Source organism: Photinus pyralis, unplaced genomic scaffold, assembly GCF_008802855.1.
Source record: "Photinus pyralis isolate 1611_PpyrPB1 unplaced genomic scaffold, Ppyr1.3 Ppyr1.4_LG5, whole genome shotgun sequence".
NCBI classification, from domain to species: Eukaryota; Metazoa; Arthropoda; class Insecta; order Coleoptera; family Lampyridae; genus Photinus; species Photinus pyralis.
In genome coordinates, this window is record NW_022170596.1 from 43,221,016 (window position 1) to 43,238,589 (window position 17,574).

The following is a 17,574-nucleotide window of genomic DNA, read 5'->3' on the forward strand; positions in this document are numbered from 1 at the left end:
AATCGAAGCATCGAGAATGTCTTCCATAATGTAGAACTTTTGTAAGTCTTACTAAGAATTTCGAAGTATGCAAGCAAAAATTTTCTGTGAGGGTTTGTACCTTGTTTTCAATGCGCCAAGATTCAAATTTTTCATACTCCTTTTGGTACTTATTTTTAGACTTGGATGGCACCAAATCATTTACCGCATTATCAGCTAATTCACGCAATTCCGGTGGTGTTGAAGTTAGTTCTTCGTCTGACATTGTAGGCTCTTTAGTGAAATGTAGGTAATGGATTTTATTTTTCAAATCTAAAGATAATTTCGCAAATATGTATATCTCGTGAAGAAATTTGAAAGATCGGTTACTATGGAAACCAAGCAAATAGTCAGTACTGCCAACACAATTTATATCGAAAATATTTTTAAATTTATCCATAATTAATAAACAATGCGAAACGAGCCCGAAACAGAGAAAATAGTATAAAACATTCGTTGCAGAAGGCCTTCTAAGCACTCGTTCATTCGAACCCTCGCCGCTACGCGGCTCAGGTTCGAAACTTGAACTCGTGTTAGAATAGAGGGCCTTCTGCAACTTATGTTTTAATATACTATTCCTGGTCCCTTTGATTCTTTCCGTGCGCTGAATATAAATACCCAAAATATTGTTTTAAAATACAAATTTACAGGGAAGTAAACTAATTTTCAGAAATTCTATATGCGTTGTAATGTTTCATATGTAAGTATTTTGCGTTTTAATTCGTAGATGTTTGAATATTTAGATAAACTTCTTTGAGATTTTGTGACATTTTTTGACGTTTCGTCAACCTTATCTGAAATAATAGTATATTATATACCGCGGGACTGAAGTAGTACTTTTAATCCCGAAGGTAAAGTTTATGGCCCGACCGAAGGGAGGGCCATAATTTACCTGAGGGATTAAGACCACTACTTCAGTCGCAAGGTATATACGATATTTTTCGTACTTCCAAAACTGAAACACTTAATCTGTATGGAGTTAGAGAACTTACGCGTTCTTTCAAAAAATCGCTGCTTAACAAGTTACCATAGGAACGTTGCGTTGGTACGACAAACCCTATGCTATGGTAACAAAAATAAATTGGAAACTGTCATTGCTAGTGTCACAATTTTGGTGGTGGGTGACAAAGGTGTAATTGATCAAAAGCAGCCAAACTAGGTAAAGAATTGATACCACCGAAATCCAAAAAAGTATATGAGCAGCAGTACGATACGTTTAAGAAGTGGTGCCGCATACAAAATGTGGAACAACCTACTGAAATTGCCTCGTTAGTAATTTCACCCTTCCGGGATTTTCTTCCAAATTTAATCCCGGCGGGACAAAAAGTGACACTTCAGTACTTGTCATAGCGGAGTGAAGTTGTCACTTTAGTCTTGGAAGTACGAAAACTAATTAAACAAATCGCCTTTGAAATGATTTGAGAGTAACCATGAAAACGCATTTTCTATAACTGTTACAAAATAAAAATGTTGGCGAGTTTGTTGTTTTTTGTTATCGATTTAAAAGAAGTATAATAAAAAATATCGTTCATTACATGTCCAGAAATGCTTTTTCCGTGCTTGCATGACTTCCCGTGTTCGGCTACGCCTCACACGGGAATTTGCCACGCGCGCACGGAAAAAGCCTGCTTTCCGGACTCGTAATGAAATATACTATTACAGGCGGCCACCACGTTATTTTATCATTTTAAAGTAATTTCCACTAGTGACGTTATTACAATCACCTTAAAGTGGTGAAAACTTACAAAATTCACCACAAAGTTTTTATCACTTGATAGTGAATTTATATTTTGCAACCGTTCGTTTTGTGCGTTCATGTGGGCAAGTTGTGCAGCAATCTACAATGAATAGTAAACATGGTCTTCGTAAAAAAAAGTCTTTCGTCATTCTACAACGTTTTATAGACGTTTAGCAAAACAACTTAGACCTACTGATTCTATACAATGTCCAGAGGTCCAACCAATTGTTAATTTTGATGTTAATTTGCAACAATCAGTAGAACCGATCGACAAACCATCGACTTCGTCAACGTCAAGTGAATCAGTGGAGTTTAGCTATCAACAACATAATGAAACTAATATTGCTTTGGATGACAATAGTCATATTATTAATGAAGTGTTGCTACCTGCAGAGGATAATCAGGAGGTTAGGTTAGGTTATGTTAATATGTTAAGCAGTATTGCTACATTTACAAATTTGTAGATACAGTTAGAGTAACTGGCATCACTGTGCACATTTACTTCAAAGTGGCAATTGAAGTTGGCATTCGCGTGATCATCACTTTGTTAAAGTGGCGCATTTTTACGGATAGTGCGTCTTGCCACTTATTTGTTGAACTTCACCATGTAGTGGGTTATTTAAGTGCAGACCACTTCAAAGTATTAGCCTCTAAAACAGACCTGTTTGTAGCGTTTTTCGATACCGCCATTATGATAAATACTGCAAGCGATAATATTTATTACGTCATATCGCTTCAAATGTTGTTTCTAAAGTCCTATTATGAGCTTTACGTAACTATAATAAATGTTTGAAAGGTTTTCAATTACCTAAAGAATATAATTTATACAACATTAAAAACTATTACGTGAATTGTTTTTCCTAAATACGAAAAATTTCAATGGCGCGTGTAGTTTTAGTAAGGCAGAAGGCATATATTTACCATAAATTTTCAAGCGTTTTATTTTTTTCGGTTCAGAAACAGGTTCATTTAATATAATTCTAATATGTATAAAATGAATGGCTGTTCGTTACAAAATATAATGGGCATTATTTATATTATTTCACTTATGTTAGGATACTACATTAAATACTTCATCTGCAATTCTGTTACGTTTTGTGACCCCTGAACAGTCAAAATCATACCCCCCCTCATGTACAGTGCATTCCGTCTCGTTTGTTTCGGAATAGTCTACTTCCAGCTCATCATTTCTTAGCATACAAATGTTGTGTAGAACACAACATGCAATAATTATTTTGGGCACAAAATCTGTGTTAGACCCGTCTTACACGAGCAATAAATATGTCCCTATTTCTGAATTTAATTGTGTTGGAAAGAATATGGTGCGTGTAATACACCGATTATAACCATAAAAAAAATTTTGTCCATAAAAATAGAACGTGTTCTATTTTTGTGTGCATAATATGCGCAAACAGCATGCGCAATCTGTGATCCTAGGATATTGTTTATCAAAGTAATTGAAAATTGAAATTCATTAAAAAGAAAATAGAGTATTTGTTTGTCTTCAGGTCTGTAGTCAATTAATCGAAGTATCTACCTAGTTGTAATTTGAATATAATTTTAAAGTATGGAATTTGACGAATACACATTGTATAGTTCAGTGGCAATTTATACAAATATGCTAGCCCTAAAGTTCAATACACGTCGCAGGCGAAGAGTTTGGTCAAAAAATGGCATGAAAGAAGGAATATGGGAATGGGGATATTACATATGTTAAATGACGAGCTACTACAAGAAGACTCTGCAGCATATAAAAACTTTTTACGGCTAACTAACCACCAATTTGAAAAACTGTTGCGATTGGTAGAACCACATATCAGTCGCCAAGATACTGTTATGAGGCAATGTGTTTCAGCGAGAAGCAGGTAAAGAAAATGCTGATTGAAAGTGGTATATATTTTAGACATGTTATTCAGGCTTGAACTTACGCTTCGCTTTCTTGCAACCGGAGAGTCTTACCGTTCGTTGATGTATTCTAGTAGGATACATGAATCAACCATTTCTCTATTCATTCCTGAAGTTTGTGAAGTCATATTTAATGTTTTAAAAGATGAGTTTTTAATGGTAAAGTTTTATTTTATCAATTCTCTATATATACCTATCTCTTCTACATTACAGACTCCATCTACTCCCGAAAGTTGGCAATCAATTGCTGATCAGTTTATGGAACTATGGCAATTTCCTCAATGTGTAGGGGCGCTTGACGGACGTCATATTACATTTAGATCTCCAAAATCGGCTGGATCATTTTACCACAATTACAAAGGGGATCATTCACTAGTATTATTGGCAATGGCCGATGCGTGCTGCAAATTTACATACATTAACATTGGTGTTAATGGTAGAATAAGTGATGGTGGAGTGTTTCGTGATTGTACTCTGTCAAAAGCAATTCAAAACAATTCGTTAAATTTTCCACAATCTCGACCATTACCAGGATCCAGTAACAATGTTCCATATGTGATAGTTGCAGACGACGCATTTCCACTGTCCACAAGAATATTAAAACCTTATCCACAACGAGGTTTATCTCACGACAAGAAGATATTTAACTATCGGTTATCAAGGGCACGACGTATCATTGAACATGCATTTGGTATTCTTGCCAACAGATTTAGAGTATTGTTAAATCCGATATGTCTGTCACCAAATAAAGTAGAAAAAATTACTTTAGCTTGTGTGGCACTACATAACTATTTATGTACAAATAGTGGACAATTTTATACTGATTTTGACGAAGCATCAATTATCACATTGGATACATGGAAACCACAGGGAACAAATCGAACTTCCAGATCAGCATTATCTGTGAGGGATGAATACAAAAATTACTTTTGTTCTCCTACTGGCAGTGTAGAGTGGCAGGATGCAGCAGTTTTAAGACACAATTGTTAATCATACAATTTGAATAAGTGTATATATATGTATATAGGATCACTCAGATTTTATTTGAAATTCTTGGAAATTATATGTACAATATCGCTTTCTATTTTATCTAACAAATCGTCATTCTTGATGCGGCGTAATTTTGGTTCAATGTACTTAAGAAAGACATCAATCCTATCCGCCTTGATAGTGCTAACATCAGGCTTCTTGCGTGCAACTGCATTAGCAATTTCATTTATCGCTCTGCTGGCATCTGCTAAATAGTCGATTTCATTCCCCTTTTTTCTCTTTAGTTGAGATTGTGGTCGGCTGGTTTGTGGCGTCTGTTCAATTACATGCACATTTGAGGCGCCTCCATTGACAGGTTCCTAAAGTACATTTATTTACCGAAACATTATACTTATTGACAAATATAAGGAAATACCTCTTCAGTTTGTGAATCGTCTGGTTCGTCTTCATAAACAACCTCTTAATTGTGAAATGTCCGTAAATTCCAACGATTCAATATTACTGTCTGATGAAAGAGAAGGTGAAAGAGGCTTGGGGATGCTATCATAAATGGCTGTCTTTGCAATTGAATGCTCCAAAACAAACAGCATTAAATCATAATACCAAATGGTAGGTATATACACCTTAAAACATACATTTTTAGAACTATACGATTTGTTGCAATGTAGATTTGCATTTACCTGGTCTGTACCGCTTCCACTTTTCATGGAGTTTTGGTGTTTACGATATTCCACTAAGAAATTTTGTCGAAGAGCTGCAAACTTATTTTTTACATCTGCAATCGTTACACCTGCTTTCACTGCCTCCAACTTTGAACAGATGTCTGTTAAGGCAGCATTTCTCGCATGCTTGTTTTTGTATTGTGGGGATTTAACCACATACAAGTAAGGGTGATTTTTGTACACTTCAATGAGCATGGTGACCTGCTCTCTTGACCACGACATTTATTAAAAGATTGTTATTTGCTACAATCACAAGAAATTGCTTATTGCACAAAACCGTTAATATAGTGACAGAGAATAGTGAAAACTGAATGTGATATATTATTTTTGGTTATGTAGTATGTACATTGCTGCCATTCAAAAAAATCCCTAGATTTCCAACAGCTGAATACAGAATTTCCCTATATTTTTTATCATAATTATATCCATAGTTTGACAACGTGTAAAGGGCGGTATAGTTCTCGTAAACATAATTTTAAGAACACAAATATACTTCAAATTTTTATCACAATTGTGGCCATAATTATGACTCGTGTAAGACGGGTCTTATATACATTTACCTACGTGTTTTAATATTCGGAATCGGCCTTTAAGTAAGCCGTAACATTGCTCAATAAACACTCTAGTGGAGGAAAGTTTGTAATTAAAATTTCTCTGCTTTCGTGTTAAGTGACCGTTATCTTTATATGGTGTTAACAAGTAGTTAGTACATTTGTACGCCGAATCCCCCAAAATATTCGTATCTGGAAAGAGTTCAAAGGGTGTTTCACGAATTCTTTTTTTCCTAATGGTGAATTGTGCCATACACGCGCATCATGGACGCTTCCAGGATAGCCTATTATTGAGGCCAATAATGGTAAACTGGTACACAAAATGTATATTATACTAATACAAAGGTTACAAGGGGTTAGTCCGTGATACGAGTAACTCCGTGATAGTTTGTATTTATGCTTCCACCGTTGAGTGAAGGATCTAGGTAGAGAGGCAATGCTTATGTTAAAAGCATAGTGAACGTGGGGTTTGAGATATAGGCGGCCAAGAGTGATCTCAGATCCCGACGGCAACAACCAAGTCGGCGATCCAGATCCGGATTGCATTATTATATTTTCATATTTTCGCTACCACAATATTAACCTTACAATTACATTATCGCTTTATTAAATTTGCGCGCAGCAGCGTTGAGCAAAGCGCGGGCAACAGGCGAAATATACGGTTACGGTAGGTCCGTATCAGAGGCTGCATGTGGCCCTTGTAAAATTAATTTGTGATCGATGATCGAAACAGTATGTTTACGGTGACCGAAACATATTATTTAAAAGTATTATAATGCACATGTTATATCTAGGTATATTCTATATAAAACAAGCGGCCGCATCAAAAGCAAGCCTTTAATCATGATAGCAGAATAGCTAGATAAAGTTACCAGCAGATTCGCCAATTAAACAAGTTGTCTTTGACCTTCCCGGTTATGATAAAGAGAAACACATAAAATAAATGATAATATACATAGTCACAGGTACCTATCATTATAAAATTCAGTAGGTACCGTCTTTTTTTCAAATTGTCACGTTAATTGCGAGAGAGTACCTATACCTAGCGTTATCGGTTTAAAATAAGTCGGTAGTGTCAGGAGACCACTTTAAGGCCCCACTGCTTTTAATGATTTTTTTGAACTTAGTTATTTTTTGTTTTGTTCAGAAGTCAAAGCCTAAAAACAAGAAAAAGAAAAAATTTGAACGAAGACGTTTCAAAAAGAAATGGTGCCCAGTGGATTGAGTGTACCTTTTGTTTAATATGGTACCACTGTCAGTGCCAATACGTAGATGAATCAGTTGCTTTTATGTGTGCTGCATGTGCAGCAGGAAGTGCCTATTCACGAATCAGATTACCACTAGAGGCGTTGCGATCGTTTACAAATGGCGTTTATAGTTGGGAGAAAATTTGTAAACAGAAGTGTGTTTGTTTTGGATCTGTAGGAGGGGTTAACCACTCTCAAAATTGCTGTACACCACATTTTAAATTTCCACATTTCTATGGCATTTCCACATTTCTATGACATTTCCACATTTCCATGACATTTCCACATTTCCATGACATTTCCACATTTCCATCACATTTCCACAACATTTTCTCATTTCTATTACATTTTCAAATTTAAAAAAAATTTAAATTCAAAAGATTTTAAAGTTATGATGAGATTAAACAATATTTAAACAATTGTCAAACAACAAATTTGGTATGTACATTCAACCGCACTTTATTTTACTTAAATTTTTGTTAGTGGTTAAGTTATGAGGCGCCGTTCAGGACATAAATACTTTTTTTGAATTTATAAAGTTTTTGCAATATATATATAATGTTTTCACGAATATATATATAGGTTTTGGCTAAATATATACTTAAATTCGTAGAAATACAAATATAAAAATGTTCGATTATACCAAAAATATATATATTTCGTGCCTTAGAACTTCTATATATTTTTGTGCACATAAAACTTAGAAATTATATAAACTCTAGTTCCCACACTTGCCGCAAGGAACGCCACATGAAAAGAAATTGTCTGACGTGGGTTTGGCAACCTCGCATTATATTTAAGATGTAAATAAAACACACGTGTTTTGTTGTCCTTCGCAATTTCACATAAATACACCACCTGTCGTTCGTCACTTCACCAAGTTGCTGTAGTTTGTTTAGTTATATTTATCCAAGACTTACAGCGCTGCATTGAACAATTTCTTTTAATTATTCGTCGATCCTCCTGAAAGTAATCACATTAAAAGGTAGGTAAAATAAGGTACTGGTTATAAGCTGTAAGAGTACCTATTACGCCAAAGCCAAAATCTGCTCTATTGCAAAACGCGCGAAATGTAATCTGATCCTAGCAACTTGGTATTATCGCTGGTTCATTTGTTTCAAGCGTTTTACAATTGCGCTGATTTTTGGGTATTGTAATTGCAGTAGAATAACAAAGCATCTTTGATTTCAGCTTTTTTAAATTTATGACCGAAATGGATATTAGGGAAACAGTAGAAGAGATATTACAAAGTCCGCAATTACGGCATTCATTAGAAGCTACAGTAAGAAACTTAACCTTGCCGCTTCAACAGAGACAATCACAATTGCCAGTTGTAAACAGGGCCAGTGTTTCCTCCGGTAGTTCACTACGAAATGAGCTGCATAATTTATTTCCATCAATTGGACAAAGGAACAGAACCCGAAATCAAGGGCGAGGTCAAGTCAGGGAAAACAATTCCTCAAAACCCACACCGTTTTATAAAGATGTGATTTTAGTCACTTCTAAGAGGTGTCTTTCAACATTAAAAGGGCATGCAAAGGCTAAAGCGTATGACACAGGTAATAATTAGAATTATATTCAGAAAAGGCTTGCTGCTTTACTATTTAGCTTAGTTTGTACCAAAAGTTGATAGGTCAGTGATTAGCACGGACACTTGAAGCACTAAGGACGAGGTTAGCGCCCGTCGTTAGTGTTTATTAGTGCTTCATACTTTGCATCAGCTCGACCAGCGGTTTTTGAGAAAACGACACCCCTTAGGACAGTACTGGCTTCCTATCCTTGTTGTAGGCCACGTTCATCATTACTCAAGGAAGAACTGATTAAATTACTAACGATTGACGTCGGAGCCATCCTGAGTGCTTCTAAGAAGGGTAGGAAGCCAGAACTGTCCTAGGGGGTGTCGTTTTCTCGAAAACGGCTGGTTGAGCTGATGCAAGGTATGAAGCATTAGGCACTAACGATTGGCGCCGGTTCCGTGTTTAGCGCTTCAAGTGACCGTGCTATCTTCACGAACTTAAGGTTGATGATTATTGAGCTACAGGATGTCAAACTTTAATATTTATTTTTGTTTTACATGAATAAAATTGTAGTTTTTCAACATACCTTCACAAAATTTTGTATAACTATATTTTCCAGCACTAAGAATCTACTAAGGTACTGAATTTTATGTACAAAGCAGGGGGCACTTGGTACATCATTTCTATTATGATAACATACATAACATTCTTACCAGTAGATTACCAGTGACTATGTTACTGTACAACCTGTGATCTATAAGTGTGGTGTCACACGTTTTTACCGCTCCCGCTCCCGCTAAAACGCTCCTGTTTGACGGGATAATAATATCACACGTTATTAAATGGTACTAGTCACATATATGCGTTTTCGCCGCACCAACCGGATGCAACCGCATCCTGCTGCCGCTGCGCAGGATGACATGACAACCACAATGACATGAAACCACGTGTTGTTGCATGTTGGTTGTCATCAGTTGTCATACTGAGCGTTGCAATCGGGTGTTTTATTAGGTTTACAATGTTTGATGTCGGTTTATTCATCGAGTGCGTGCATGCAAAAACTGCACTGTGGGAAAAACAATCTAAAGAGTATGTAGATAAAAACTGTAGGGAGAAATCATGGGTAGAAATTGAATTTTTGGACGGTAATATGCAAAAAAAAATTTTCTTGTTCATTCGAATTTTTTATTATTAGATTCTCGTCCTGAATTAAAAAGATCAATCCAATATTGAGGATATTCCGCTTTCGCAATAACCCCTCCGCCTCAAACGCACAAACCATCTTTAACAATAATTGAGGCATGACACTACTTAGACTGCCAAAATATAGCAAAAACGCATCCCGTTAGACCGGAATAGTGTGACAAGTAGATCTCATCCTGTCAAACCGCATCCGTTTTAGCGGGAACGGTAAAAACGCATAGTGTGACACCACACTTAAATGGTACTAGTCACATATATGCGTTTTCGCCGCACCAACCGGATGCAACCGCATCCTGCTGCCGCTGCGCAGGATGACATGACAACCCCAATGACATGAAACCACGTGTTGTTGCACGTTGGTTGTCATCAGTTGTCACACTGAGCGTTGCAACCGGGTGTTTTGTTAGGTTTACAATGTTTGATTTCGGTTAATTCATCGAGTGCGTGCATGCAAAAACTGCACTGTGGGAAAAACAATCTAAAGAGTATGTAGATAAAAGCTGTAGGGAGAAATCATGGGTAGAAATTGAATTTTTCTTGTTCATTCGAATTTTTTCATAAAACTTCGCGAACCTATTATTAGATTCTCGTCCTGAATTAAAAGGATCAATCTAATATTGACAATATATCTGCTTTCGCAATAGCCCCTCCGCCTCAAGCGCACAAACCATCTTTAACAATAATTGAGACATGACACTACTTAGACTGCCAAAATATAGCAAAAACGCATCCCGTTAAACCTGAATAGTGTGACAAGTAGATCTCATCCTGTCAAACCGCATCCGTTTTAGCGGGAGCGGTAAAAACGCATAGTGTGACACCACACTAAGGGTGCCCATGATCGGCCTTCAATATTTAAATATTCAAGACCAATCTTGCGCACCTTTACAGGACGTGGGGCATACCATAACAACTAATCTATTATGGCACCTCAATGTCGGGCGGGGTTTCTAGAATATTCGCCACAATATCAAGATTTGAGTTCGGTTTCCTATATTGCACACCCCTAGTAGGTTGAAATACATCTTAAACTTTATTATGTTAAATGGCCATAAGTAATGAAATTTCGAATGTGGAATTTCACAACGGCATGAAATTGGAAGATCTAAACAATTTAATTTATTCATTATTTTCGGATAAATTAATGAATTCCGAATATGAATTTGTAGTGCCTATTAGTGGAAGATTGACGAAATTAAGTTTGCAGAGTGGATCTCAATTAAATGGAGAAACTTTAAAACGAGTTTATCATCAGAAGGTTGTTTATATCAGACCCATGGAAGATCTGGCTGATAACAATAGTAATTGTACACCTGAAATGAACAACGTGGATACTCCAACTCCTATTGATGATAACGACGGGGTTTGCCTCACTGATCAGTGGCACAGTTCACCAACTGGATTTGATGTACAGTCTGATAATTTAGTCAATAGTGGTGAAGAAACAAACCTTTTGCAAGAGATCTTAACAAACATTAACAGTAAAATTTCATTGGAAAAAACCAATCAATTTAATGTATACCGGGCAGATGTGTTTCATTGCTGCATACGTGCAATTAGAAGATCTTCATTTGATCCATTTGCAAAAATTGATGTAAAATTCAGTGACATAGATGGCCAATCAGAAGGTGCTGTAGATATGGGAGGGCCTACAAGGGAGTTATTTCGATTATTGATGAATTATTTAAAAAATTCAAATTTGTTTATGGGTCCAGACAAAAAGTATATTTCACTGGATGCTTTAGCACTTGACAAAAGATATTATTATGATGCTGGGCGCATGGTAGCCTTGAGCATTGTGCACGCAGGTCTTGGACCTCATTTTTTTTCAAATAGTCTCTTTGTTGCGGTAACCAAAGGCGTCGAATTTGTCAAACCATTAAAGGAGTTTGTGGAATGTGATATTTTGGAAAAAATTAATAAATTATCACATATTAATGATGAAACAGAAATGCGTGAATATCTGCTTAACGAAAGCGTATTTTCAATTGCCGGTATTAATATAGTAAACCAGTTGATCGCCAGGAAGGATGAAATAATTGACGGTAAGAGTTTATTGGCAACTATATTAAATTTTTTAATTTACATTATTCCTGTGCAATAATAGGATTACATTGCAAGGTTCTACATGTGTTAATTTAGAGTAATCACTTGGTTCGGATTTTATATACTGGATGGTTCATTTATCTAGAAACAGTAAATTTTTACAGGAACTAGTGATCAATATTTAAATAAAATGTAGAAATTCAATTAAAAGAATAGGTTTCTATTTGAAAAAATAAAGGGACCACCTGGTTAAACTATTTAAATTCACTTTGAAATTAAAAGTAGAACGGTTAGTGTTAATAACACTGTAAGTAAGTGAATTACAGTGACCAGCAGAGTTGGACTGGGTCACTGGGTCAACTGGGTCACCTGGGTCACTAAATTAAACTGGGTCGCTGGGTCACGTCATACTCTTTTCAGTTAGACCCAGTGACCCAGTTGACCCAGTTTGACCCAGTGACCCAGTTTGACCCAGTGACCCAGTTTGACCCAGTGACCCAGTTTGACCCAGCGACGCAATTTCGCCCGGGGACCCAATTCGACCCAGTCACCTAGTTTGATTGAATAACGCAGTTAAGTCAGTGCCCTCGGTTCAAGTGTACAGATTATGCAATAAATGAAATGCTGGTTTGTTGAAAATAATACTCGATTGCTTGACAACTGCCATTTCTGTGATGTTTGCTTTAATACTGCCGTAAAAAACTTTCCATGTCCCGAATTGTATTAGAATAATGTTATTTCTTTGCTTTAGGGCTTACCAGTTTGCTTACAGGTGTTCATTCACATTTAATTTTTTTCTACTAGTAGCTTAATCCAAATAAATCTTTTCTCTAAATACTTTCATTGACTACTTGACTACAAACTATAAACAAATGCATTTGATTTTTTAGGTATTAGTTCTCTTGAATGAAATTGGGCTACGTGCTTGTTGCCGAATATTATTGAGGAAGTTTTTTTTTAATTAAAAGTTACTTGAAATTGTTTTGGATGATAACTAACAATAATTTAATTACTGGGCTACCTGGTCAGGACGGGTCACTGAGTAAAGCTGGGTCAGGATGGGTCACTGGGTCAAGCTGGGTCACCGGGTCAAGCTGGGTCACCGGGTCAAACTGGGTCAAGCTGGGTCACCGGGTCAAGCTGGGTCACTGGTGGCAAGCTGGGTCGCCGGGTCAAACTGGGTCAAGCTGGGTCACCGGGTCAAGCTGGGTCACTGGGTCACCGGGTCAACTGGGTCACCGGGTCACTGGGCCACCGGGTCACTGGGTCAGTAAACTAACTGGGTCACCGGGTCACTCTATGCTTGACCCAGTCCAACTCTGGTGACCAGTACTGGGTAAAGGTAAATGATTGCAGACTGTTTGAATTAAAAACAATTCTAAAGTTGGTAAAAATGTCATTAATTTAAAAGCAGTGGTGTACCAATGTACCAATGTGATGGACAACTAAATAATGATCACAGTTAATTAATTAAAGATAATTATTTTTTTTATGTCTTTATTTTATGGTGGGAAAAGTATTAGCTGATAGCTACTCTCGATACTCGACCCAATAAGATTCGAACCCAGGATGTTTGTAACCAAAAAGCTGCCAGCATAAATCTATATTAAAACGCATGTAGTGTTTCTGTTATAATTGTTTTTGTTTTTAGCAACAGTCAAGTTCTACCACATATATAGAACAAAACCTGCCTTGGACCAATTAATCGATGGACTAAAAACTTGCAATGTCTTAGAATTTCTTCAAAACCATCCGATTTTATTTGAAGATATTGTATGTGACAATAAATCTAAATTAAATAACACAATAATAGAAGAACTACCAACCGTAATGCTAAGTGAAGTAGGAAGTAATAAGAGACAAACACAAAACAGAATTCTAGCCTTTTGGAGAGATTACTTATTGGACTGTGAAGGTGAGTATAAGTATGAAAACATTCCTATAGTATTGCTGATGGTTTTTCAGAAGAAAATTCAAATTGCAGTCTGGAAGAATTGTTGGTGTTTGTAACGGGAGCTGACACTGTTCCAGCTTTGGGCTTTGGAACGAAAATTTACATTCGTTTTCAACATGATGATAAAATGATGTATCCAAAAGCTAACACATGCGGACTGGAATTATATTTACCAACATGTCATACAAATTTTGATGATTTTAAATATCATATGGATTTTGGGATTGGAAATTCAAAAGACTTTGGAATTGCTTAATTAAAATTTAATTCAAAAAGAAAATGTGATTGCTGTCTTAGAATTAATGAAAAAAATCCCTATCTATGATATGTTTTATTTTGACAAACACTGTGTTAATTAACACAGTATGTTCATAAACATATAAATTGAAGGATATGTTTATAGGGGTCATTTGTAGTTATTTTAACCTAAACATGCCTATATGAATGTGACGAGTTAGTGAAGTAGTCACAATTGACCTTTATTAGCGTCTTAAGTACTATGCCCAATTTTGTTGTTTTGTAAATAAATTCGAAAAATGTTTGGCTAATACAACTGCAAATGACCTCCAATATGTTTGTATATGAACCAGTCGCCCTGTATGTATATGAGTTTCATTTGTGAATTGGTACATGACAATTTATTTTTAGTGCAATAAATATGTACAAAACAAAAGATTGCGTGTGATCTGGTGCTATTAAACCTACCGACATGTAATTGGATACTACATTGTTATGACTGTTACTAAATAGCATTGGTTTATATGCTTGAAATAAAATTAGTTATAACATTTTATTTGATTTTATTATACATTTTATACTTAACAAATTTATTGAACACAATAAACATTATACAAAACCAAACATAGGTACCGAACTTCATTTTGAGAATGGCTCACAGTATAAATTACTGCAAACATGAATTAATGTATTCACGTACTCTAATATACAGTGAGATACCTTGCATTTCATCTTCTGCTAAAGGGTCTGCTACAATATTTCTTAATTGTTCTTCCACTTCTAAAAAGTGTTGTTCAGGCAAGGGAACTACAACATTATTGTTCGTTTGAATAACAATTGGACCTTCTGGATCAGATCCATATATTTCTGAGTCTTGAACATAAAATTCGTCTTCCAACAAATCAGAATTGTTTCCAACTAATCCCATAGTCCATAATTGTAGAGGTGTGTATCCATTCATTGTACTCAAACTGTGATTGTTCCACTGACTTACAAATTCATTTAGACTGTTTTGAATACGAGGCAAATAAATATACCGCAAAGCAAACAGATCAACCTCGTTTAGCTCGTCTAATAGGCTCTCATTTTCCATCCAAATAAAAAGTTGTTTATAATGTTTAGAGACAACTCTATTTACTTCTGCCCATAATCGCTCTATGCGTTGGTTATGAACAGATCGCCCCGTTATGTAACTTCCTCTGTTAATGCCACGTTCATTTAACATATATTCTGCAACAAGAATATTTTCGGTTCCATGGTCTCCACGAACTCTTACTGGTAGTCCAAACTTTTCAACACCAATTTTAAATAAGTTTAACACACTCTGTGAGGTATTATCTGGCAAACATTTCAAATATATAATTAAACGACTATATCCATCGATACATCCATGAAATACAAATCGAAATGTAGTCAATTTATGATTTGAATCCATATGCCTAAAATTTAAAAAAAAGTGTTAATATGTAAAGCCCCCATAGACTAAATTCAGAGATGGCAATTGGGTTTTTCAGAATTTCAATCAAGTACCCAACTGGTTGAATTCAAAGCATCATAATTCACCTTGATTGCCATGCTCTGTGTAACAAATAGATCGGTAAATACAACCAGTAGTTTACCTGAAGATTTCTGAAAATCACAGTATTTTTCACAAGTTACAAAATCTCACCATAAATAATTAGGGCCTTTCACTCTGTATGTTCGTCTGCAAATTGCATGTGTTCTTCGTAAACTTATCCGAATGGGATTAATAGCTTGAAGTCTTTCTCGTACTCTCCACCGTGCAATTTGAAAGTTTCTTGATCTTAAACTCCCAAGAACATAAGTTTCACCTGCATTTGGAGTTACGGACAAAATATTATGTAGCATAGAATCCAACTCAGCGTCTGTGAGAAACTCCCGATTATCTTCAAATGACATGGTTTTTCGATGTCGATATAGAGTACGTACAGACATGTTAAGTAAGTCTGATATTCTTTTCCAGGTTAAACCAGAGTTTCGTAATGTTGTAAGTTGTTCTCGAGTTAAATTGTACCTTGGACGCCCAATATTATTTGAAACATGTAAAACATCTAAGCTATAATTACCGAGAGAAATATTCCTATGTTCACAATCTAAATTCTCAATCTCTCGATATTTGAATATCAGTTGTTCACAAATTGTATACAGGTGTTCTTTTAGGTCACAATGTGTAACATGGGAATACAATATATATAAAACTGTGTAAAAATCCTCAATTTCTACTAATTTAGGACGTAATACTTCTATGTCTCTGGTACATATACTTCTTGAAACAGTTTCGTAACATTGTAACAAACTATTAAAAAAATCATCGATTGTCCCAAATTCCATAACTTCAATACAATTATTGCAGATTTATCCGCACACATACATCTGTGCAATAATTAACCACAATTTTAATTAATTTTTATGTTTGGGTATATTTCCCGCCATTTGTTTTGTTGACACTTTAAACGTAATGCGAGGTTGCCATACCCTAGCGAGACCATTTTCTTACAGGTGGCGCTTCTTACGGCAGATGGGGCAACTAGACTTTATATAATTTATAACTTTGTGTACACAAAAAGATATAGGAGTTCTAACGCACGAAATATATATATATTTTTAAATGTAAATTTTTATATTTATATTTTTACGAATTTCGGTATATATTTATTCAAACTGTATATATATTCATGAAAACATTATATATATTGAAGAAACATTATATATTTTAAAAAAATAATTATGTCCTGAACGGCGCCTCATATTAAGTCATCACTCTAAATATTTTGGTTTATAATATAATTTCTATTCAGTACTTTTTCTGCTACAGTATCACAACTTTCTCAAACTAGCATATTTTAATACGGAAAAATATCATCTAGAATTAAACCTAACCGTAACGCAGTCAGTAACCAAGGACTCGACCGAGGGTTCGACAAATATCGTAACGAACGTCAAATTGAAAACTATGTTACTGTTCTGACTCAAATTAATGTGCTAAGAATAATATGATCGTGAATAACAAGTAGGTATGTCTAGAAAAAAAAAACCTTTTTGTTAGTGAACATTTATTTCAGTTCTTTTTTTAGTTCCTTGTATAATTTTTGTATTACATGCCTATCATTTTCTGAAATTGTTAGATTACTTGTACCTATCATTTTAATTGGTCCAAAAAATATATATTTCTTATCAACCATTTGAATATCATTTTGTTTAGGCCAAACAAAAAAACTCAGTTGAAATTCAAGAAATTTAACTTTGTAATGTTCGTCATCGCAGATTTCAATTATACGGCCTATATACCAAGCTTCTGTATAGTATACGGCATAATAATTTTCCGATATTAAATTGATAGAAGAAAATACACTCTTGGGACGATGTTGTGTAGTTCTTACTCGAAGAAGACGGTCCGAACTTAATCTATAAATAGAGCGTTACAC

The 17,574-nt window shown here is 35.4% G+C and overlaps 3 protein-coding genes and 1 long non-coding RNA gene across 4 annotated transcripts; 2 read left to right on the top strand and 2 right to left on the bottom strand.

Annotated features, from left to right (window-relative positions):
* Positions 1–3,540: 3,540 nt before the first annotated feature.
* Positions 3,541–4,673, top strand: LOC116171573. Its single transcript, XM_031488493.1, has 3 exons — positions 3,541–3,621; positions 3,673–3,820; positions 3,875–4,673. Exons 1-3 carry the CDS (start codon positions 3,593–3,595, stop codon positions 4,649–4,651), a joined length of 954 nt encoding a protein of 317 aa, XP_031344353.1. The 5' UTR covers positions 3,541–3,592; the 3' UTR covers positions 4,652–4,673.
* A 10-nt stretch (positions 4,674–4,683) lies between these two features.
* Positions 4,684–5,112, bottom strand: LOC116171574. The gene is made up of 2 exons (XR_004145470.1): positions 5,067–5,112; positions 4,684–5,010 (listed from the first exon to the last, which is right to left on the bottom strand). It is a non-coding gene; the product is annotated as an uncharacterized LOC116171574 (long non-coding RNA).
* Positions 5,113–10,971: 5,859 nt separating this feature from the next.
* Positions 10,972–14,723, top strand: LOC116171514 (G2/M phase-specific E3 ubiquitin-protein ligase-like). The gene is made up of 3 exons (XM_031488388.1): positions 10,972–11,936; positions 13,589–13,852; positions 13,903–14,723. The coding sequence occupies exons 1-3, from the start codon at positions 10,982–10,984 to the stop codon at positions 14,145–14,147; spliced, it is 1,464 nt and encodes a 487-aa protein (XP_031344248.1). The 5' UTR covers positions 10,972–10,981; the 3' UTR covers positions 14,148–14,723.
* A 72-nt stretch (positions 14,724–14,795) lies between these two features.
* Positions 14,796–16,302, bottom strand: LOC116170755. The gene is made up of 2 exons (XM_031487258.1): positions 15,798–16,302; positions 14,796–15,567 (listed from the first exon to the last, which is right to left on the bottom strand). Exons 1-2 carry the CDS (start codon positions 16,082–16,084, stop codon positions 14,796–14,798), a joined length of 1,059 nt encoding a protein of 352 aa, XP_031343118.1. The 5' UTR covers positions 16,085–16,302.
* Positions 16,303–17,574: the final 1,272 nt, after the last annotated feature.

Excerpts from the sequence above, each read along its gene's own strand:
- LOC116171573 (XM_031488493.1), top strand. The coding sequence starts at position 3,593 with ATGAGGCAATGTGTTTCAGCGAGAAGCAG. Across the intron at positions 3,622-3,672 it reads TGTGTTTCAGCGAGAAGCAG|GCTTGAACTTACGCTTCGCT; the intron begins GTAAAGAAAATG and ends CATGTTATTCAG. Across the intron at positions 3,821-3,874 it reads TAAAAGATGAGTTTTTAATG|ACTCCATCTACTCCCGAAAG; the intron begins GTAAAGTTTTAT and ends TCTACATTACAG.
- LOC116171514 (XM_031488388.1), top strand. The coding sequence starts at position 10,982 with ATGAAATTGGAAGATCTAAACAATTTAATTTATTCATTATTTTCGGAT. Across the intron at positions 11,937-13,588 it reads GAAGGATGAAATAATTGACG|CAACAGTCAAGTTCTACCAC; the intron begins GTAAGAGTTTAT and ends TTTTGTTTTTAG. Across the intron at positions 13,853-13,902 it reads TTACTTATTGGACTGTGAAG|AAGAAAATTCAAATTGCAGT; the intron begins GTGAGTATAAGT and ends ATGGTTTTTCAG.
- LOC116170755 (XM_031487258.1), bottom strand. The coding sequence starts at position 16,084 with ATGTCTGTACGTACTCTATATCGACATCGAAAAACCATGTCATTTGAA. Across the intron at positions 15,568-15,797 it reads AAAGGCCCTAATTATTTATG|GCATATGGATTCAAATCATA; the intron begins GTGAGATTTTGT and ends TTTAAATTTTAG.